We start from the raw sequence: 23,208 nt of genomic DNA, 5'->3' as shown, positions 1-23,208 counted from the left end.
GACAGTCTGTCTCTTAGAGGTAGTGCGCTTTGTTCCTATCCACTAGAATGCGTTGGTCAGTAAAAAAAAGTACTATAGGACGGATAAAAGAGTTTCTCCAAGTGTCCTGGTAGATTCGGTAAGAAACAAGCACATAATCACTTATTCATTGGGGGTGACATGCCTAAGAAGAACGAGTGTGTCGCATTTTATCTCTGATAAAGGTCAGTTTGAGATTGAAGTAAGTCAGAGTTGAGAATCAAGTAGAACTAACAATTTTAGCAAAAGAAGTAGGAAAGGCGCTTTAATTCTCGAGGTTATTTTAGAGATTAGTAAGAATATGTTTCTGCGCCACAAATGGTGATGGGAGTGGTAGTCATGTACTGAAGGTTACAATCGGTTCTGTATTGATTAACTTGACAGAAGAAACGGTCTCTTCGCAATAGGAGCAACAGAAAGATGAGCTACGCAGTAACTTCTCCAAATCGTGCATCTATTTCTTCTTGATTATATTTTATGAAGGCTGCAAGAATTGATTAATTTTGTGGAAAAAAAACGTGAAATGTGAAAAGTGTACGCTTTTTGTGAGAACAAAAAATTATATATTTACGTAGTAAAAAAAAAACATAAAAAAAACAGTGGAAAAACTGTAAGCTTTGTTGAAAAATATTTTGCTTGTTTCTGGATTAATGCTAGTTAAATCTTTTGACTGACTCTCTTTGCTTGTTTCAAACTGAGACCAAAAACGAGTACCGTCTTGATATGCTTCGTGCACCTAAAGGTACCCATATAGTGATATTTTAAATAAATTTGTAAACAACTTTTATAAAACCATTAAAAATATGTAAATTTAGTGGAAAGATTTCAATAACTTCTTTTGTAGCCTGTCTATGACAGGCTACATGGCTACATATGTGTACACTGTCTATGACAAATAAATTATATCAAAATAGGTATTTTGAGGACACATATATAGTGGCTGGCTTTCAATCAAGTCTTGCTAATTAAGTTTTCTAGGGCTTTATTCATGAGAGCAGGGGAGGGGAGGCAGGTTTTCTCGGAACAGGTTTGCCTTGTTTCAAAAACAGATTGTACCACAATAGAATATTTGAGTGACAATACCATGAGCAAGTTCAATTTCCTATATGGAAGGAGAATGAATGAGAACGAAAAGCTGCTAAAAAGATAAAATCATTAGGCTTCTTCAACTCTTTTTCCAACTACTCTAATAAAGCAACTGTACACTAAAAAAGGCTTTAACTGCACATCCCTCAAACAAGTTTTTTTCTCTATTCTTTCCTGTCTTCTTCACATAGCTTATATAGTTAGTTTCGCTTTACTACACCTCGTAGTAAAACGTTTTACTTCTTTAAATTTCGTTTTATTACGTTTCGACGCCTCTCTGAGATTTTGTCCTTCTTCAAAGAGCATTTAGGCGTACATTCCTGCCAAGACTACCCAAAACAATTTCGAACTATCAGTAAATCCTCCTGATACAGTAATCATTCATGATGACTAACAGTAAGTAAATTGTAGCACGCGGAAATAGTAATGAAAAATGACAGTTTAGGAGCAATACTTACATAAACAAATTGTATTTTTCGGTGACTCCAATTACGCAGAATTCAGCAGTTTAAAGTAGCCTATTAAAAGTCATTGACATAAAAAAGTTCACGCAATTTCAAGGCTGCGGGAGGATAAAGGAGGAATATTTTAGTAATTCCACAGAATTTACAAAAATTTAATCGTCTAGTTTATTTTTTAACGTTCTTTACAAGGATGACAATAATTTTTAGTCTTCAGTTTCAGTTGAAACAATTAGTACATCCTTAAAACAGGTCTTTATTATACTGTTTCACAGTAAAGCAGCGACAAAGTGATAAATTTTAACAAAAAACGTTAAGCCCCCTATGAGACAACAGCCCAAATCCGTATGTTCAAATTCCAGTTCAGTCTTCACAAGTTAATATGTGAGATTACTCACATTTCAAAGCAAGAAAAATGCCCCACTTTATTACCACAATAATTATTTCACTTATCAATAATAATATGTTACCATTGTCAAATGATCGCATTTTTTCTCAGAATTCTGATTTCATGGTAATCAATAGCCAAAACTCAAATGTCCGTAATATATTTTTTCCTTTTCAATGTAAATTTGGAATTAGAAGCTATGGTTCAAATCAGACTTGTGGATAAAACATATAACTACATGTAGCTTGTTAGAATATAGTAAAAGGAATAAGGGTCCCTTTAAAAACCTTGCCCTGTTACTCCTTATTCCTACCGCACAGCCTTGGCTAATAAACCAAATCTTGGGCAATAGTAAAAATTTAGCACGTTTTACTTCTCATAAATTTATCTATCTTGTTTAAGTTGTTTTTAAGTCTTTAAGTTGTTATTATAACATACTAGGATAGAATTGGCTATAAATACCTCTATAGTGAGGCTACTGTTTACGGGACTAACAATTCTGTGAGAAATAGCTGAATTGATATTCAGCTTGTTAACGCCTTTGGGAAGATCAAACTCAGGCATCCTTGTAGAAAAAATCGGCTTTCTTTTCTCGTCGACCACATCGAGCCTGTTAAAACCTTTTAACGTTATTTCTTCCATTGCTACGTTCACGGTTGCATCAGAGTTGAACATGTTGTCAGAACTAGATTGAACCTAAGAAAACACAGGGCCCGGTAATACAACCCACTACAAACAGCAGTTTTAAAAGGCAGTTACAAACAAAGAAAGATATAGATGTTTTTCTTTGTTAACAACGTGTACGATGTCATTTTACGTGTTTTGTTTTTCAGGATAAGGTTAGATGACATTCTTCAATATTAAAACAACTAAACCGTAGCTTCAAAAATGACCAATGTTGGTTTTTTATTGTAATTTTCTTTATTCTTGTTTTTGATATTTTGAAAAATAAAAACAGTCTTCGAAACATACGTATATCGTTTTTAGGAAATCGATAAGCCATTCTAATCCAAATGGCACTCTAGCTTTAAGGGAGGTTATTGAAGGCAGCAGTCCCACTCTTGTTTGTGATGGTGCTAGGCTTATTCCTTCCCCAAGCCGTGAAAAATTCCTTCCACATGCAAAATTGAACAGCGATAGAAAAGAAAGAATTTTTGAATATTCTAACAATATTCCAAAATTTAGGCATAATTCTTTTTTCTTGTGTCTGGGGAGTTTTCATAGCTTAAGTTTAACATTGGGGATGTGGGGGTGATATCAACCCCAAAGGCAAACTTATTAAAAATTTCAAAGTTTTGGAATAAAATACGTCTCAAAATTTGATTAGATATAATAGGTATTAGATGAGGGTAATAGTAACCAAAACTCTAAGAAACAGAGTCTTGATAACAAAAGATACATAAAAAAAACGAATCTGACCGATTATTCAATATATATAAAAATTCGTCAAGTCTAACAGGCCGACACTCTAAAAAATAAAGTCTTAATAACAATAGATACATTAAAAAAAAATCGAATTTTGACGCTTATTCACAATATTTAAAATTCAGCAAGTTTAATGTCAAAAGTTATGAGCCTGAGAAAATTTGTTCAATTTTCGAAAAAGGGGAAAAACATCCCCAAAACATCATTTCATCTTAATGAAAATTACACCATCAGATTCAGCATACCCGAGAACCCTACTGTAGAGGTTTCAAGCTCCTATGTACAAGAATGTGGAATTTTGCATTTTTTTGTCGGAAGAAAGCGTTTTTTCCCCCAGGGGTGATCATATCGAACCAGCGATCGCAGAAGACCGGGAGAGGCCTCATATTATTGGAAATCAAAAGTTCTAGAGCCGTTTTAAGTGATCAAAAATATTGAAGGGCAGCTAGCCTCCCTTCCACGATCATTTTCCCCCAAAATTGTCTGATCAAAATTTTGAGATAACCATTCTTTTCAGTATAATTGAAAAATCGAATAACTATGTCTTTGAGGATGAATTGACCCCTATAGTCCCCGGGGGAAGGGCTACAAGCTATGAACTTTGCCCATTGTTTACATATAGTATTGATTATTAAGAAGCATACAGACGTTTTTCAGGGGGGATTTTTCTGGTGGAGGAGAGGGGGGGGGGATACGTGGGAGGATCTTTCCATGGAGAAAATTTTCGTGGGGGAAGGAAATTTTTGAAGTAGAGAGAGCCAGATTTCCCATCATTATTTTAAAAATGATCAGAAATCAAATAAAAAACAATTTTTTTCAACTGAAAGTAAGGAGCAAAATTAAAACGAAAAGAAATTATACGCATATGAAGGAGATCGCCTCTCCTCAATAAAACGCTCTTTACGCTAAAACTTTTTTAGGGCTTTTAAAAGAGCTTGATATTCTAATTAAACTAACTTTGTTATTCAGGAGTAATTCTTACATAGCTAGAACAAAAAATCAAACTTCAGTGTAAATAGCGAGGTATTGAGGAGAGACGACCCCTCTCATATACGTAATAATTGCTGTTCGTTTTATTGTTGCTCCTTGCTTTTAGTTGAAAAAACTTGTTTTTTTTAATTCAATAGCAGAAAAGGAACCAAGAGGTTCCTAAGGTTGATTAACTTCCAATAGCTTTCATTCTTTAAAAAGAACACAAAAACCATCAATCTTCAATCGAAGGATCCCCCTTCAAAGTTTCTAAAATAGCCCCTTTTGTTTGAAGAGGGTGCGAAAAAAGTTTTGGACACTATTCTGATATTTTTCATGGCTGCATTTGGAGAAAGCATTTTTTTCATGCTGCTGAATCCCCAAGATCAAACATATTCCCTTTTTCTGCTATAGAAAATATACGTAAAGAATTGAAAGTTCACACAATTTATGACCCTTATCTCAGGGGCTCTCGAGGTTATGTCATCCTTGGATGCAAATTTACTGATATTTTCAACTGTTCTGAACGAAATGCGCACTTTAAAATGTTAATCAGATGGTTTAAGAGATTACAAAAGGACCAGATATCAAAATAGGTTCTAGGACGGAGTCTGGTTACTCTTCAATCACTTTTGACTTTTAAAAAAGGCACTAGAGCTCTCAATTTCCGATCGAACGAGCATCCTCCGGTGGTTCTATGACCAAGAGGGGGGTTGAGAAGAGCCCCCATCCTATACAGAATAAATTCTGCTTGTTTAGGATTTATTGTTACTCTTTACTTTCATAATAATGGCGTAGACCAGAAATATTCCCGGAAATCAAGAGGGTATAAATAACGAGCAACTGAAGCATTAACACACTATTAACAAATGCCTACGTAAGTTACTCAAACACAAACAATATTTAACATTTCAAACCGATTGCGCGCCCACCTCCAGTTAAAAAAATCCAATAGTAATAGTAATGGTGAGCAACAGTTATTAGATTTTAAAAGTGTTTTTCTTAGTAGATACGAGTCTTGACCTCAAGTTAGCTGTGAAGAATGGGAAAATTGCTAGATGGGTCTTCTCCCAAATATAATTTATTTTTATTTGGAAGTAACGTATAAGCAAAGCCTCATGTCAATAAGACCACAGAAGCGGATGAAAGATGAAGACTCGATCCTTACCCTTACATTCTTTGTCTACACAGATCAACTTAAATAAAAGCATTTAAAAATTAAATATAAACCAACCTTAATATAAACATCTTCTTCTCCAACCAAACAAAAGTTCTCGTCTGAAAAAGTTTCCAGTTTACCATCCAGTTTTAAAACGGAATCAAGCGTAATATCACCAGTAAATGTGGTCATCACATGTTCTGGATCCACTTGAATGCTGTCCATGCCAGTGCTAAGACGCAGTACCCTAAACAATAAAGTTGACTAATTACTGATTTAAATATTTATTCATAATGAAAGCGTGTTTCGAAGGTTCTAAACATGCCAGCTAGTTATTATTCAAGGTTACTATTACTATTGCTATCCCTATTATAAATAACTATTTCTTGGTTAGCAGTTTCAAGAAGCTGTCTGTTGCCCATCTCATAGGTCTTCAGTGTATAATTCAATTTTGTTGCTTCATCCAGGGTCCAACCAATCCGCTTTAGCTGTCAGCACTAGGCTAGTGCTCTCAAATTCTGAATATGCTTTGAAACACCAGAGTTTTTATTATTATTTTTTTTTTTAAAGAGTCATTTGACCTGTAAGGTTCAACTGACCTTATTTCTTGTCAGTCTTCTAGAACCTTCTTCAGATATCTTTACAAAAAGGAAACAGAAATAAACAATCTAGTAAGAATTGGATTATATTACGAGTTAAGAACAGTCAGTAGCATAGTTTCTAAGAATATTATGACCATCAGTTTTATGACCATCAGTACTGAAGTAGCGCTTGTCAAGGCAAGACATCACTTTTACTTCGTGATAGTTCTCAACTGTGAAATCCAGTTGTATATCAATTATTGCACTGTTAATTCCGGGGCCCCTCATATTTGGATTTTATGAAGAAAGGGGCCCACGCTCGTAAGTTTCTTTGAAATGTCATTTTGATGAGTTGAGGAAAGAAGCGAGCGTAATGTATATTTAGCGATATATTAATTACCGATACAATATGATTAGCAATGTCTCTCACGAAAAAGTATTTCGATGAGCGTATGTACAACTTAAAGCAACTGGTAGAAAATCTTCGTACGGAGAATGCAGCGTTGAAACAAGAGAACACTGGCTTGAAATCTGCACTTGTGATAGTGAAAAACAAGGTTTCAAGAACAGGATTGTATGTTAAAGGCAAAAATCTTCTCATCCATTGAATTTCTAACAAGGAAAATGAAGATATTAAAGAAACCGTTAATGATTTTTGGTCAGAAATGTCGGTACGGAACTACAGGGATATTAAGTTCACGGCCATCTATAGACTTAGAAGCAAGGCTAAAATTTCCAGGAAACAAAACTCGCGTCTGGCATCGGACCCTACTCTTGTATCTGTTCTAAATCTTCAACATAAGGAGAATATTATGGCTTGGGTTGGTAATCTAAGAAATACGGGGAAAAGCGTCAGTATTGACCTTCCATTCGAGCTGGCTAAACGTCGGAGAGAATTTTGAGTACGGCTTATAATTGAAGAAACTGTAAAGTTGCCTCCGATAAAGTGTCTCATACCAAAGTGGTTCAGAAGAGGACTAGTTTATGGCTAGAATCTAAAAAGACTTCTAGTTCTAGCTGGATCAAGGTTGATGACGCATACAACGACCCGCTTACCCTAGTTTTCCCCTCAGCCAATTCTGATTTCGATTCTTACGCAGGATTATTTGTGAGTGCTCGCTTCCGCTTAATATATTATATCTTCAAAAAATGTGCTGTTCGTTAATGTTATTTGTCTTTTTGTATTTTTCCCTTTTATTTGTCTTTCTTTACCCTCAGTATTTACACCTTCCTGTGCTATTTTACTTGTTATTTTTTTTGTTTCAGAGCAAAATAATCAAGTTCGTCTCATAGCCTTTTCAATTCGGATTAAGAGGTTGACGTCACTGGTATTCACGCGACTACAGCATGGCTCTCTGTTACCTGCAACGGTAAGTAATTATGGTTGAGACTGATTCTCTATTAGGGATTAACACTAACATAACGCTAGGGAAATTATATGTTTATGAATGTGGGAGAGTTAATTTTAATGAAATTATAAATAATCCGGTTGGCAAAGCCCCCAATATGAATTTCTATGAAAATTTTGAGAATATTATTGATAGTGTGTCTGTGGAGGAGCTGAGATTTTGGGACTCCGGAGCTCGGTGGGGTGGTGCATTTCTAGTTGTGCATCTAAACGTTCAGACCTAAATTCCTCGTTTGATGATATTCAATTATTATGTAGGAATTCGTGCCCTGCAATTATCGGTCTCTGTGAAACATTTTTGAGCGAGAAAAATCAGGTACTTATGGATACTCCTGGTTATATGTCGATATTTCTTAACCGCAAGACGGCCCAAAAAGGTGAACTCGGATTTTACATCCAAATTAATTTTCAGGCCGTACTAAGACATGATTTATGAACAAATAATGAAAAGGTATTTGAGTCACTTTTTATAGAAGTCCCAATCAACGCTAAGGAAAGGGTAATAATAGGTGAATTATATCGTTCTCCAAGTGGGTCTATAACTCGATTTATGGAAACATTAGAAAATGTTCTTGGAAAAGTTTTCGCTGAAAAATCCGAAGTTGTATTGATGGGCGACTTTAACCTTGACCTTGCGGAACCGTCATCTAGACAGGCTTCTGATCTTTTGTCTCTACTAATTTCGTATGGAATAGCTCCTTGTATAAACATACCGACAAGGATTTCTAACCAGACAACAACATTAATTGACACTATCTTTTCATCACTATGCTCCATTAAGAACGAAGTACTGCTTTCTGATACTTCCGACCATTTGCCAGTTGCAGCCTTGTTTCCAATCCTCCAAAATCCACAAAGATTAGTTTCCCAGGATGCACCGAGATTCTGTTGCTCACCAGTGGAGTTGGATAGACTGGAAAAAGATCTGAGTACATCCTCATGGGACTTTTCATTACCAGAAAATATTAATTTGGGCAATTATAACGATATATTTTGCGAGTTTTATGACACTATTAAGGAAAAATTCACGCCTTATTGTCTAAAAACTCCCTTAAGGAATCCTCGATCAAACAGATCAACACACATGGCTCCCTGGTTAACATCGGGAGTCCTCAAGTCAATAAATAGGAAGGAGAACCTTGGAAAAGAGTAAAAACACAGAACAAGTGATTCCAAATTATAAGCATTTAAGTTGTACCGTAATATGCTGAAATCAATTATTCGGAGAGCTAAATCAGTATATTTTACAAAGAGATTTGATGATTGCGGTAAAAATATAAAGAAGACGTGGGACGTGATTAAGGAAGTTAGGCGGTCATCCAAAAAACTAGAAGGTCTCCCTAAGTCTGTAATGGTAGACGATCAACTTATGACAGAAAAGGGGCAAGTATGACATCATATAAACAAATTCCTTGCGGTGATAGGGAAATCAACTGCTAATAGCGTTTCTTATTGATCGGTATCTTAGACATGAAAGCCGCTCCTTAGCCTCCAATGATTGAAATTCGTATCTGTTGAAGATGTTTTAGTGAAGAACTTGACAAATAATGATTTGTCTTTAAAGAACTCTTTCACGAACTTTGACAAAATTTCTGCTATAGTAATTGGACATATTCTTCTATCAATTATCACCCCACTTTGCCATTTGGTTAATAGGTCATTTCAACTAAGAGTATTTCCTTAACATCTTAAATTGGCGCGTGTGATAGCTCTCTTTAAAGGAGGTGATCGTGAGGATCCTGGGAACTATAGGCCGATCTCTCTTTTGTCAGTGTTCTCTAAGATATTTGAAAGGCCAATGCTCAAACGTCTGGTGAGATTTCTTGAAGCGAAATTTTTTTTCCATCAACATCAGTTTGGGTTTCACGCAAAGTATTCTACAGAACATGCTTGTAATAAACTTCTTCAGTTTATAGGAAGATCTTTATATTCTAGTCTTATTCCTGCAGCCATTTTTTTGATGTAAAGAAAGCTTCTGACAGCCTTACACAAATGATCGTCATTGGTAAACTTTCTCATCATGAATTACGTGGGGAAGCTTTGTCTTGGTTCTCTTCATGCCTAACTGACAGATCTATTGCCGTTAAAGATACAGATTAGGAAGTTCCAATTGAATGCAGAGTACCCCAAGGTTCTATACTTAGGACAACCCTCTTTCTAATTTATGTGAACGACCTCTACCGACTTCTTAACACCCCAGTTCCCAATGTTTGCTCTGGATTGTGTCACAAATGTTACCCTCAGACTATGCCGGCGTCCACATCTGATAGTCGAGATGAACTGGTAGTATTTGTAGATGACAATACTCTACGTTCTGAAACTCTGCATGAATCATTTCTCGTTATAAGGCTTCAAGCAAAGGCTAGGGAAGACAATCAATTGGTATCAAATTAACTAACTAACCTAACATGTAAGAAAGTGGTACCTTCTTATTTTTTCCTACTCAGTTTTTAGGTGCCCAACCATTACTGAACTTCTTACAAAGAGAGGATCCAAAAGTCGCCCCCCCGATTGATATCCGCAGCTTCTGAGAGTTCTTTTGGGGAAATGTTTATTGTTTTAGTGGTATGTTCAAGTAATGATAGGGAAAACTTTCTATGAACTTGGAATCAACCGTAAGTTAAAGCTTTCACTTCCTTTTCCTATACTCCGTTTTTTATATTTCTCGCTTATTTTCCCTTATATTTCCTTTATGTTACTGTTCGTCTGTGTGGATGTCTACATTTTCTTCTGTACTTGCTCCTGTTCATATTGTTTATGAGAAAGCGGTAAGAGTTCTCCAGTCAACTACACACAATCCTGTTGATCTCCTTAAGATTAGAGATATTTATGTTATATCTCTATTAGACCCCGGCGCCGCGCCGGTGGATCGACCGAACAACGCTGACGAGATGCTCGGCTGACCACCACCAAAGCGTGACACCGCCGCTGCCACGTTACAGGAATACAGCCACCGGCAGAGGTGGTAACGCTCGGTCGGCTTCAAATTAATTTTGCGGCAATTCTTTCTTGCGTCAACTGTAAAGTCGGAGCTTTTCCTTCTCGTGTGGTTTAGTATTTCAATTTTCCTGATTAGAAATCAAGCAGAGCTTGCACTATTCCCGAATTATCGGGTATTTCCCCGAAAATCTATGCGTCACCCCGAAAAAAAATTTGGTTCCCCGAATCCCCGAAAATCACGCAATCATGGTACCACCCCTAGTGATTTATCACCAGTGACTTTCCCGGCCAAATATTACTTTGTATACCATAATTCTTCACTGCTCTCTTGTTCATTAATTTTCGTCTCTTTTGTTACTTTGCATAAAAACCAGACAGATGTAATATGCTAATTCAAATACTGCAATATACACAGTTCTTCCCATGTTGACAAAAAAAAGTGTCGTCTTTATGAAATGAGTTTAAATAATTTCGAATGCAGTTTCCCAATCGCTATTTCTTACATCATTCGTAGTCAAGAATTTTATTTTCAAGTTGAATAGAATTATAGAACGCATTCACTACTATACATTTGAAATTGACTGCCGACAGATTGTTTCTACAGCTGAATTGTAAGTTTGCAGATTTTTTTTTTTTGCTGTTTGTAGATAAGATTTGCTTAATGTTTAATACTCAATTATTGAACACCTGATAGACAATACAATCTTCTTTCTGGAACATATTTACCCCCCCCCCCCCCAAAAAAAAACAGCCTTAGGTTGAGACAAAATTTATCTATATACTAAGCTATTTAAAATGTTGGGGAATTAAAGATTGAAACGGAAGTTACCCCAAAAATCTGATTAATAAATAATTTGTAAATTTTTGCCTATAGGGGAGGGGGATAGGGAGCTATCAATTTAAAATGATAATACCTCATTTTTTTTATTGAAAGCAGGGATACCTAAAAGATAATTATTTTTTTCATTTAAAGTGGAGACAGAAGAAAATGATATAAAATTTCCTGGGAAATCATTGAAATATTTTGATAGACCCAGGGCCCACCATTAAGACTTGTTCACTGTCTTGGGTATTTTGCGATTTCTCATAGGCTACTGGCCTAATTTGGCTTTTGTGTGTGCTCCCTTTTAATTCGATTCTTTGGATCTTATGGAATGCAATGGCGGATCTATCACATTGTTTTCCAATAATTTGAGGTATATCTGAATAATTTCGACATTTTTGGTGTTGTCTTTGTACCCCGTTACTCATAGCCTCAATTTTTCTTTCAAGGAACACTCAGCTGTTTAACGTTAATTCGCGTGTTTGTTTGAACCATATAGTTCAATATTCAGTAAATTATTTTTCTAATGAAAGCTGAGACGGTATCCTATCAAGGTGGTATCCAGAGGGGGGGGGGGTAGGGAGGGATTATATTTAAATGATAATAGCTCGAAATTTTGTTTATTGAAAGCAGGGATCCCAAAAATTTCATTTTTTTTATTTAAAGCAGAGACGGCATCCTATCAAGTTGGTATCCAGAGGGGGGAGGGGGGTTTTTATCTATAATATTTAAATGATAATACCTCGATTTTTTTTTAAAGCAGGGGTGCCAATAAGTTGAAAAGTTGACAAAATTAACAAGATTTTCGTGAGTTGTACGTGATACAGCACTTGCATGGTTTTATCGTCCAAAGGGAAAGGGACATATGCGTCTAATCCGGTTTTTTTTCCTATTGATGAAACGGGTTTACTTTGAAAACATTCATTCATATGTACCAGGCAGATTCACACTAAAACGAATTGGTGTGGCGAAAGCTATATCGACATCCCCACCTAACGTTGCGCTCGAGTAACAATGGCGCCCTTGGTCCAGTGCCCAAGTTACATTAAAAGGCCAGGTCATAATAAAAGCTTTCAATTTGGGAGGTTCAAGGAGGAGTCTTTGACAGTCTTATGACCTCAGGGTACTAGATGTTGCAACGTTCTTACGTATCTACAGTGGTTTTAAAAATTCGATCACCCCACAAATGATTACCAAAAATATGCACAAATATAACAAATGTACCACTTATTTCAAAACTTTGAAGAAAAGCAAAAAAGCCTAAATACCCCTAATTACGCTTGAAAGCTATTTTTAAAAGAAACTCTTAGGAGATTTTCATGGAAATGACCATAGCAGAAGCTTTGAGTCTGGGTGGGGATCAAAGAGGAGTCTAAGTATTTTGACCACAGGTGACTTGTTGTTGCGACTTTCTTAAATTTGGTAATTCTTGTGAGCATTTGGAAATCAAAGCTTAAACTCAATAACTGATACTAAGTGTCCTAACATTTTGTTTGTATTGAAATCGACGAACAAGAATGAACATTTCAACATCTTCCTGGAGCTACTTCGGTCTGCATATCATTTAATTTAGTTACACCTAAAACAATCGAGCCTTTCATTTTTTACTGAAGAAAATATATGGCACTTAATTTTTTTTCATAGCCAATAAACTATTAAGTGATTTTTGTGTCATTGTAATTGAAGTGTTCTCATGTGAAGTGTTCATCATGTATTTTTCAATTTGATAAATTTACTCCTTTTAGATACAGTTTATAATTTGACCGATATTAGGTATTTATCAGTTTATAATTTGGGATGAATCCCCAAAATAAAAATGAATAATATCCAAAAAAGCAGCCAAAACCAATAAAAAAGCAGCAGTTTAGTCTTAGCCTAAATGACAGATCTTATATAAATAAGCCAAAAAAACTTTGAAATGCATTTTTTTTAAATTTTTATTAAAAATCATTTTTTAATGAAATATGGCTTCTTGGGAATCCAAAAGAGCAAAAAAAAAAAAAAAAAAAAAAATAGAATTAGCCCATTTAAAATGTTCTAAAGTTGACAAAACAGATAAAGGCAAAGGGCATTATGAAAAAATTAAGCTTCTAAGTTCAAATTTATATTCAAAGTTTTTACCTAGATAACTGACAAATTTTGTGATACGGTATTTGAAGTTTTATATGCAGTAATGCTCTATGAAAAAAACTACTAATTTTGATAATTATTTATGTTAAGAATACATAGCTAATAGGTACTTCAACTACTCGTATTATGCAAGGGTTCTGAAACGCCACAGCTATTTCGTTGCTACCAGATTTCTACTTCTCTTGATGAATAACGAAGAAGACCAGTTCCAGCCAGCGACTTGTGAATTTTTGAACTCATGAATAGGCTCGAATCTGTTGTAAATTGAAGCTGTGATTTTAGAAAGACTGATAAAAACATTAATGTTTGCGGTCAACATTGATCGCGCCGGCGGTGCGACGCCGACATCTTACCGGCGGCGCGCCACCGGCGTCTTACCGGCGGAGCGGCGCGACGTGCTGTTTTTGGCCCCGCCGTCGCCGGTGTTCCCTCATTGGTGCGGCGCCGCGGTCTAATCTCTATCTTCGTTGGCATATCAATTCTTCCACGGAAATCTCCCATTTTGTTTTTATGGACTACTTAAGCTAGTAGGGGAATTCAATTTTTATACAGTTCGAAACTTGAAGGATGTGATAATTCCGGCTACTCCCTCGGTTCGTTCAGACTTTGTTCTGGTCGTGACTGTGGGACGTGCTTGGAACTTGGTTCCTGCTCAGATTCTTCAGTCACGAACTCTTGGCTCCTTTAAAAGACAGATGAAAAGTTTCTTATTAAAGGTAAATATTAAATAATTTATAGTTATTTTATGTTGTTTTTTTTTGGGGGGGGGGGGGTGTTTTTGTTTTGTTGGCGTTGGATCCTCGATGATGTAGAGAATTCTAAATTGTTTTTTAATTTCGCGTAATAGTAGGATCGCTGTTTTGTGGGGACTGTCAATGAGTTGATTTATTTTCCTTATGGATTTAAAAATTAGACATTTTTTAGTATTTTATAAGTCAATCTTCAACATTATTATTTTATTATGTGTAGTTTCCCAAATAACGGGCCATTGAGCCCTTTCGTATATTGTTTTTGTTATTGTTCTTTATGGAAATAAATAGAACTTGAACTTGAACTTAATATTCTCGATATAAATCTATACCTAGAATGAAATTTTGAATAAACCAAAATCAATACAAACTTGTAAAGAGTAACAGTCATGAAGAAGTTTGAAAAAACAAGCACAGTCAATGCAAAAATTACTGCCCAGAAACAATAGCCTGGGGGCCCTTTGGCTTTGATTGATCGCTCTTCGTCCATTTTATTGACTCCAATCAGTCCTGAAAAAAAATATCCTAGTTATTAAAAAGAAAGTGTAATGTCAGTTACCACCATTAAAACAATAAAAAATAAAATAAAGTAAAACAAAATGAACACATGGTTTTGTCACAAGGTAACATACCAGTGTTTTAACATTATATGATAGGGAACACTGCATCAGTTTCACTACCTCTCTGATGATGCAATCATCCCTTGATGCTAGGCCATTCCAGCTTTGCTAGCTGCTACTAGTGTATATTAAAAAGGTATTAAGTTTATTAATTCTAAAAAAAAAATCATGGAAAATAAAAGAAACACTAAAAATTGATATTCGAATCTTTGAACTAAAAAAAAAAAAAAAAAAAAAAAAAAAAAAAAAAAAAAAAAAAAATGCAGCAGGTCTGTGTGGGGTTTGGGCCCAAACGGAGGTTAGACGTTAACTTCCATGATTTAAACATTATCTTTTGAACAACATTTGATCTGAATGGGTCCAAGAGGTTCAATGTTTCAAGAGGCTAAACATTTGGGAGAAGACACAACTTTGAAGAAAGTACCAAAAATAGGCATTATATAACCATAGAATTTATTAGAAAAACATTTGGGTACCAGGAGCCTTATCCCCCCTAACTATGTGCTAATATGAAGCATCAGAGCTCTTCACAAAATATGTGCTAATATGAAGTATCAGAGTTCTTCAAAAATATCTCATTGTTACAACCAAATCTTGATTAATCAAAACTACCAGAGAGAAATTCTGCCCCCAAAGAACCCTACTCTGGTAGGTTTCACAAAACCCTACCAGATATTTTGCCACTTTAATAGACAATATTTTAATTTCTCGTTCTCCTTATTTGAAGTTTACTTCTGGTCTTGTTTTCACTGATCTTTCTGATCACTTCCCTATTTAAGTATCACTTTTTGTGCCTCAAACTGAAATTACTGTGGATGAGCGGGATGAGTTTTTTTCTAGAACTGATACAGAAAAAGAAATTTCTAATTTAATACATAGTCTTCAGAGTAATGATTGGTCTAGTGTTGTTGAAGCTAATGATGTTGAATGTACAACGAGTTTATTTTTGTGTCGTATGGGAGCTCTGTTGAATAAGCATTTTACTCTTAGAAAGAGGCCAAGGAATTCCACACCAACTGCCCATGGGTGTCTAGAGATCTGATCAATGCTACAGATATGAAAGCATCTCTGCTCAAGGCTACATGTAAAAGGAAGACACAGGATGATCTTCCGAAGCATAAACTTTATAAAAATGTGCTTACTTCTTCAGTACGTACAGCCAAAAAACTCCATCTTTCATGTGGAATTGATTAGTGCAAGGGGAATTTGCGAAAGGTTTTGACTGTAGTTAATGAAGCTCTTTCCCGCAAGAAACTCAAACAGTCCCCTCCATGTCATTACAGGAAAGCTGATGGATCTTTTGTGGACAAAAATTCTTCAGCGAGTGCCTTCAATTCGCATTTCACCACACTTCCTTCAGTCCCTATCCCACCCCATAGCAGAATAAGTACGGTTTTCCCTTAGCAGAAAAGTCATTTTCCTCTTCCCATGCAGTGATACCGAAGTTTCTAATATTATTTCTCAGCTTTCATGTAGCCGTTCAGTTGATTGTTTTGGTTTGAGCTGTAATATTCTTAAAAAAATTGGTCAGTTTGTTTCTAACCCCATCTCACAAAGAACTAACCTCTCTCTTTCTTCTGGTATTTTTCCTCATTTATTTAAAGTCGCTAATGTTGTGTCTTTGTATAAAAAAAAGGTGATTCATTGCTAATTTCAAACTATAGACCTATTTCTCTTCTTCCTGTAATCTCTAATGTTGTTGAAAAAGTAGTGTATTGTAGAGTCTTTTCTTTGTATTTAGTACTAATACGACTGCAGGGAATTCTCTCATAATTAACGATCAGTATGGTTTTCGTCCCAGTTTTTCTACCTTGCATGCACTTTCAGATGCAACAGAGTTTGTGCGTGTTAACCTTGACAAGGGCTTGCGTGTTTTGGGTCTATTTCTAGACTTTTCAAAGGCATTTGATATGGTCGTTCAGTCTGTTTTTTTTTTTTCTAAATTATCTTTATTTGGATTGCATGGAGTCCTACTTGAATGGTTTAGGTCTTACCTCTCAGGGAGATCTGAGTATGTTTCGATTAATGGTACTTCTTCCTCTGACTTGTCTATTTTGAAAGGTGTCCCACAGGGCTCTGTGCTTGGATCACTTTTGTTTTTAATTTATATTAATGATCTTGTGGATGGTCTTCATCCATTTGTGCACCCTATTCTTTTTGCTGACGACAGTAACTTCTTCAATGCTGTAGTGGACCTGCCATCTGCCACTTCTCTAGCTCAAGGTCTTCTTGATAAACTAAAAGATTGGTGCTGGTTAAATGGTATGACTCTCAACAGCCAAAAAGTGCCATTGTACACTTCAGGACCCCTTATCGTATGAGAGACGTAAGGGAGCCAATCATCCTGAATTATAGGAATGATATTACACCACAAGTTACTATTGTGAAATTTCTTGGTGGGTATCTTGACTGTTTTCTTTCTTTTAAACCCCATATAACTCAAACCCGCTCCCTTGTCCTCCACCAATCTTCAAAGTTACACAGCGTTAACTCATTTCTTCCCCCAGATGTTAAGCTTTCTCTTTATTATTATTTTTTTTTTTTTTAGTCCTAACTCTCTCACGATCTACTTCAGACTAACCAGAATTTCTTTTTTCTACTCTAGAAAATATACGCTTGTCTACTATATAAAAAGAAAAAATACAATTTATTCATAAACAGTTTTATTGATCATAATTACAATAATAATATTCACTGATGCATTTTGTTCTCATCAATATATTTCGATAGGACATCTTTTGCTGACCGGAGTTTATTTATATGGAGAATATTCACTTTTCCAGCAAAACATAGTTGCTCCTCCTGCTTAAACTTGCTTAATTATATCACGTATCTCGCATACATAATGTCCCATTCAAGGCATAGTCTACAGCCAGCGGTTATTTCCACAGCTACATTGGGTATTCGTATATCATTGCTGCTGCTGCTGTCGGTTCCATCATTAATCTCCAATAGTGTAAATGCACCACTCATTTTTTTCCTCTACTAATATTCTCTCAAATAAACTATTCTCTCTCTGAATTCAATTCTCTTACTAATATGAACTAAAATGAAAATTACTCCTTATATCCGAATCCAACTACCAATCAAGTTAGTGTGACCGCCGCTCTCTCTCTCTCTGTTTGACCTCCAAAAATGAGTGTCATAATAGAAAACCTGTCTAGCAACCCATGAAGAGTTCATTGTAATAGGCAAATGACCCCTGGTAACCCAATTACTTGAAAATATACACACATATCCATGCCTCAGGCTTGTGAAAGTGCATGTATATTTTCAATGCATTATACGCTTACTACTCAAGTCACTAAAGCTAGGAATAAGTGAAGATGAAAAGGTGACGTTGGGTAATGAAAAGATTGATCAGGTGGGCAGCTTCACTTACCTTGGTAGTATTATTAGTAAAGATGGTGGGAGCAGTGAAGTTATTAAAAGTAGAATAGTCAAAGCCCAGGGTGTTTTTTCACAGTTAAAAAAAGTTTGGAAGAATATGAAGATAAGTCTGCAAACCAAGATTAGAATATTAGAAGCTACCTACAGTGATGATAGTGGCCAAATATGGCTCTCAAGCATGGGCGCTCAGAAAAGCAGATGAAGATTTGTTATATTTTTTCCAGAGAAATTGCTTAAGGAATGTTCTGAGTACCCGGCTGGCAGACCATATTTCAAACAATAGGCTTTACGAAAAATGTGGTTCAATACCGCTCTCTAGGGCTATAATCAAAGAAAAGTTGAGGTGGCTAGGGCACGTTGTGCGGATGAAGGATGACAGATTGCCGAAGATTTTTCTTTTCGGCCAGCCGTCTAGGGCTAAACGGAAAGCAGGTCGTCCTCGTCTGGAGTGGGAGGACGTCACAAAGAAAGATTTAAAGGAAATAGGAAATTCGTGGGCGAGTGTAAAAAGGGAGGCTTTAAATAGAGTGGGATGGAGGAGGAGCGTGTGTAGCTGTGTTGGCCTCAGGCGACTTGGTGCTGCGGTGAGTTGTTAGTAGTAGTAGTAGTAGTGTCTGGGGTAGTACTCATAAATCTCTTCTCTGCTCACTTCAAAGAGTCCAAAATAGTGCAGTGAAGGCTACTTTTCTTCTACCTCGGTTTAACCCTTCCTCTGATCTTTATAATGATACTGGAATAGCTCTGCTGGATCGTATTGTGGGTAAACGTTACCATTCTGCTTTTCTAGGTACACTTCCACCATCACTGCAGCCGTTTTTATTACGTTCAGGCTAATTTAGGCACTCTCCTTTTTTACGTAGCTTTTCTCACAGATTTATTTTAACCAAACGATCATCTACAACAGCCCAGGGGTCTCCTGTTTTTCAATCAGTTCGACTTTGGAACTCCATCCCTTCTGATGTTCCTTTATTTGTTTCTGTAAAGGCAGTTTCTCGTCGGGTGTTCCCATTTTGATTTTTTTTTATCCTAATTTATCTGTCTTCTTCTCTTCATTTAATATATTTTTCAGATTTTAAAATATTTTTCGATTCTATCCTAATTTTTTAAATCTTTGCTTTATTTAGTTTTTTTTTTCAGTTATATGTTGTGTTTCCTTCTAAATCCCCTATTTCATAAATGTCCTTGTCTTGGTCCAGTTTTTTTTCTTTTTTTTTTTTTTTTTTTTTTTTTTTTTTTTGTATGTGCTTGTATATGTATGTGCTTTATAAAAGTGTTTTATTTTGTTTTGTTGGCCCTTTATAAGCTAAGCTTCTTGAGCATGTAAAAACCTTATGTTTTGTAATTGTTTTCTTCTAGTATTAATTAATTTAAAAACTTTTTCCACAAAATAAGTTTTTCAAAGAAAAGTAAAGAACTCCATTAAACAAAAAATGAGCAAATATAAAATCAAATAATCTACCAAGCGAACTACCACAAATCAGCATCGATAAATAAATGAAACCCAAAACGAACAGAAATTATAATAATTAACCGAGTCTAAATAACAACAACAACAAAAAATGATATATTATACCCACTTCGATCTTTACTATAAAAACGTCAAGCCTTCCAATCACTTTCGACTATTAAAAAGAGGACTAGGCCTTTCGATTTCCAATCGAATGAGCCCTTTTGGAAACGACAACGCTTTCTATAAGCACCTTATATGCCCCCAGGGCATAAATTACAACCCATACCCTAAGGTCTGTTAGGGTGGTTGTCATCCTCTAAGACCGAATTTCCAGAACTTTCAACTACGTTAAACAACGTGGCTATCTCAAAATTTCAATTGGATGTGTTTGAGGAAATGGTGGGCGTGAGAGGGGTGTTAGTCGCCTTCCAATCACTTTCGACTATTAAAAAGGGCACAAGCCACTCCGATTTCCAATTGAATGAGCCCTTTTTGAAGTTTCTAAGACACTTTCTTCGATACAATGTGTCGTGCTCTAAAGGGAATAGTTACAGAATAATATATTGTGCGAATATCGTTCATATATGTCCGCCAGGCATAGCCTAACACCCTTGCCTTGAGGGTTGTGGGGGATTCTCCTCATCTTTACTTAGTACCCGTTTCTTGTCTCGTTCTTGAGCGGCCCCGTTCTTTACTTAGGCAGCGCGATCGTGCTGCCTATGATTTATACAACAACTTTCTATATAAACCTTATATGCCCCCAGGGCATAACTTTACACCCCTTGCACTGAGGGCTCTGAGGGGGTTATCATCCTAAAAGACCTAAATTCCAGAACGTTCAAATACGTTGAACAAAATGGATATCTCAAGATTTTGATTGGATGTGTTTGGAAAAATGGCGGGTGTAAGAGGGGCGTTTGTCGCTACACAATCACTTCCGACTATCAAACAAGGCTATAGTCCTTTTCATTTCTAATTGAATTAGCCCTTTTGAAGTTTTTACGATAACACTTTCAATAAAACCTAATATACCCCCAGGGTATAACTTACAACCCTTTCCCTGAGAGCTTTAGGAGGATGGGTTGTCATCCTTGAAGACCTAATTTCCAAAACTTTCAACTACGTTGAATAAAATGGCCATCTAAAAATTTTGATTGGACGTGTTTGGGGAAAAGATGGGCGTGAAAGGAGGGTAGTTGCCCTCAAATCCCTTTCGACTATTAAAAAGGGTACTAGCCCTTTGAATTTCAAATCGAATGAGCCCTTTTTCAAGTTTCTACGACAAAGATTTCAATAAAAACCTTATATGAACCCAGGGCATAACTTATAATCCTTGCCCTGAGGGTTGTGGGGCAGTGTCCTCCACAAAAATATATTTTCTATCTGGAAATAAACTACGCTGAACAAAATGGCTATCTCAAAAGTTTTATTGGATGTGTTTGGGAGAATGATGGGCGTGGGGAGGGGGCTAGTTACCCTCCAATTACTGTTGACTATTAAAAAGGGCATTAGCTCTTTGAATTTCCTATCGAATGAGTTTTTTTAGAAGTTTCTAAAACAACACCTTCTTTAAAAACCCTATACGCCCCCAGGCATAACTTAAAACAATTGCCCTGAGGGTTGTGGGGGAGTGTCCTCCTCAAAAACATATTTTCCATCTCGAAATCAACTATGCTGAACAAAAAAGCTATCTCAAAAGTTTTATTGGATGTGTTTTGGGACATGATGGGCGTGGGGGGGGGGGGGGCTAGTTGCTCTCCATTAACTTTCGACGAATAAAATGGGTACAGTCAAGTCGAATTTCCAAACGAATGAGCCTTTCTTAAAGTTTCTACAACAATGCCTTCTATAAAAACCTTATATGCCCCCCGGGCATAACTTAAAACCCTTGCCCTGAGGGTTGTGGGGGAGTGTCCTCCTCAAAAGCATATTTTCTATCTGGAAATCAACTATGCTGAACAAAATGGCTATCTCAAAATTTTGATTGGATGTGTTTGGGGGAATGATTGAGGTGGGGGGGGGTGGCTAGTTACCCTCCAATCACTTTCGACAATTAAAAAGGGTACTAGCCCTTCAAATTTCCAATCGAATGAGCCTGTTTTGAAGTTTCTACAACAACGTCTTCTATAAAAACCTTATATGCCCCCAGGGCATAACTTAAAACCCTTGCCCTGAGGGTTGTGGGTGAGTGTCCTCCTCAAAAACATATTTTCTATCTGAAAATCAACTCCGCGGAACAAAATGGCTATCTCAAAATTTTTATTGGGTGTATTTGGAGGAAAGATGGGCGTGAGGGGGGGGGGGGGGGCAATTTGCCCAACAAACACATTAGAAAATTAAAAAGGGACCTAGACCTGTCGATTTACAAACGAATGAGCCCCTTTTGAAGTTTCTACGACGACCCCTTCCATATAAAGTGCCCAGTTCCAAAGGAAAAAATAATAAATAGTACATTGTGTCAACATCGTTCTTATATGCCCTCAGTGCATAACTTAAAACCCTTGCCCCGAGGGTTGTGGGGGAGTGTCCTCCTCAAAAACATATTTTCTGTCTGGAAATCAACTACGCTGAACAAAATTGCTATCTCAAAATTTTGATTGGATGTTTGGGGGAATGGTGGGCGTGGGGGGGGGGGGGGCTAGTTGCCCTCCAAACACTTTCGACTATTAAAAAGGGCACTAGCCACTCCAATTTCTAATCGAATGAGCCCTTTTCGAAGTTTCTACAAAGAAACTCCTTCAATACGAAGTGCCTGGCTGAAGAAAAAAAACAAAAAAACATTGTGCCCACATCGTTCTTTACTTTGGCAGCGCTAACGCGCTGCCTATGATTGATTGTAAGTGGCAACATACTTTCTCTGATGCTAAAATTAATCTTTAAAATTCAAACACTTTTTGTAACAAATAAATTCAAAATATTCCTTAGATAAAAAGCAATATTAAAACTTGAAACTGGGAGGGGAAACCAACATTCTCACCCCCCCCCCCCTTTCATGATTGAGTTTAACATTTTTACAGATATTGATTGTACTCTTGATAAAGCATCAGTAAAACTTAAGTCAATGCAATGAGCAGGTGTTGAGGGCATTGAAAAACCCTTCATTTAAAAGAGTGGTTTAAAAAGTTCTTGGCATGATCATGAAAATGACCATCTAAGTTATCAAAAAAAGGTTTGTTATTCAACCTTTGCAGTGCTCCAATCTACCTATTAACAGCCAAAGTCTCTTTCTGATTGGATAGATAATATTGACTAGCAAGGAAACTTTTGTGTTTTGGGAACAGATGAAAGTCCGACAGAGCCAGATCCATGGAAAGAGAGGGCAGATTATTTGCTGTTTAGCAGTTTTCTGCTAATTAAGGAATTCGTTGAGCCAGGTGACTGAAATTCACCTGTGCGTTGTGTTGAGTTAGACGTAGATTTTAAGCCAAAATAAGTGTCCAGGATGGAATTTCTAACCACATACATTTTTCTTTCCCGAGTTTGTAAGGTTTGAATCATTGCACCTAGCTTTCAACAAAATTTCAAATTTTCAGAGCCTGGCTCAAATATAGGGACTACCTTGCCAATACTTGCAACTGATGGAAGGTATTCTTAGCCCCAACTTCCAAACT

General features: G+C 36.4%; 1 protein-coding gene across 4 annotated transcripts in view; it reads right to left on the bottom strand.

Moving 5' to 3' along the window:
• Scgbeta (sarcoglycan beta) overlaps positions 1–23,208 on the bottom strand; it is a 43,585-nt gene that overhangs the window by 7,043 nt on the left and 13,334 nt on the right. For 3 of the 4 annotated variants that reach the window (XM_089094040.1, XM_089094042.1, XM_089094043.1), the window contains 3 exons: positions 14,509–14,647; positions 5,582–5,753; positions 2,416–2,649 (listed from right to left, as the gene is read on the bottom strand). In XM_089094040.1, the coding sequence (XP_088950166.1) occupies positions 2,416–2,649; positions 5,582–5,753; positions 14,509–14,627 (525 nt within the window). In that variant the 5' untranslated portion in view covers positions 14,628–14,647. Of the gene's footprint in view, positions 1–2,415; positions 2,650–5,581; positions 5,754–14,508; positions 14,648–16,751; positions 16,909–23,208 lie in introns of those variants that run through there. The other variant, XM_089094041.1, reaches the window with a different exon arrangement.

Source organism: Artemia sp. Qi Xiang Cuo, chromosome 9 (genome assembly GCF_049724085.1).
Source record: "Artemia sp. Qi Xiang Cuo chromosome 9, ASM4972408v1, whole genome shotgun sequence".
NCBI lineage: Eukaryota > Metazoa > Arthropoda > Branchiopoda > Anostraca > Artemiidae > Artemia > Artemia sp. Qi Xiang Cuo.
This window is presented reverse-complemented; position numbering and strand designations above follow the sequence as displayed.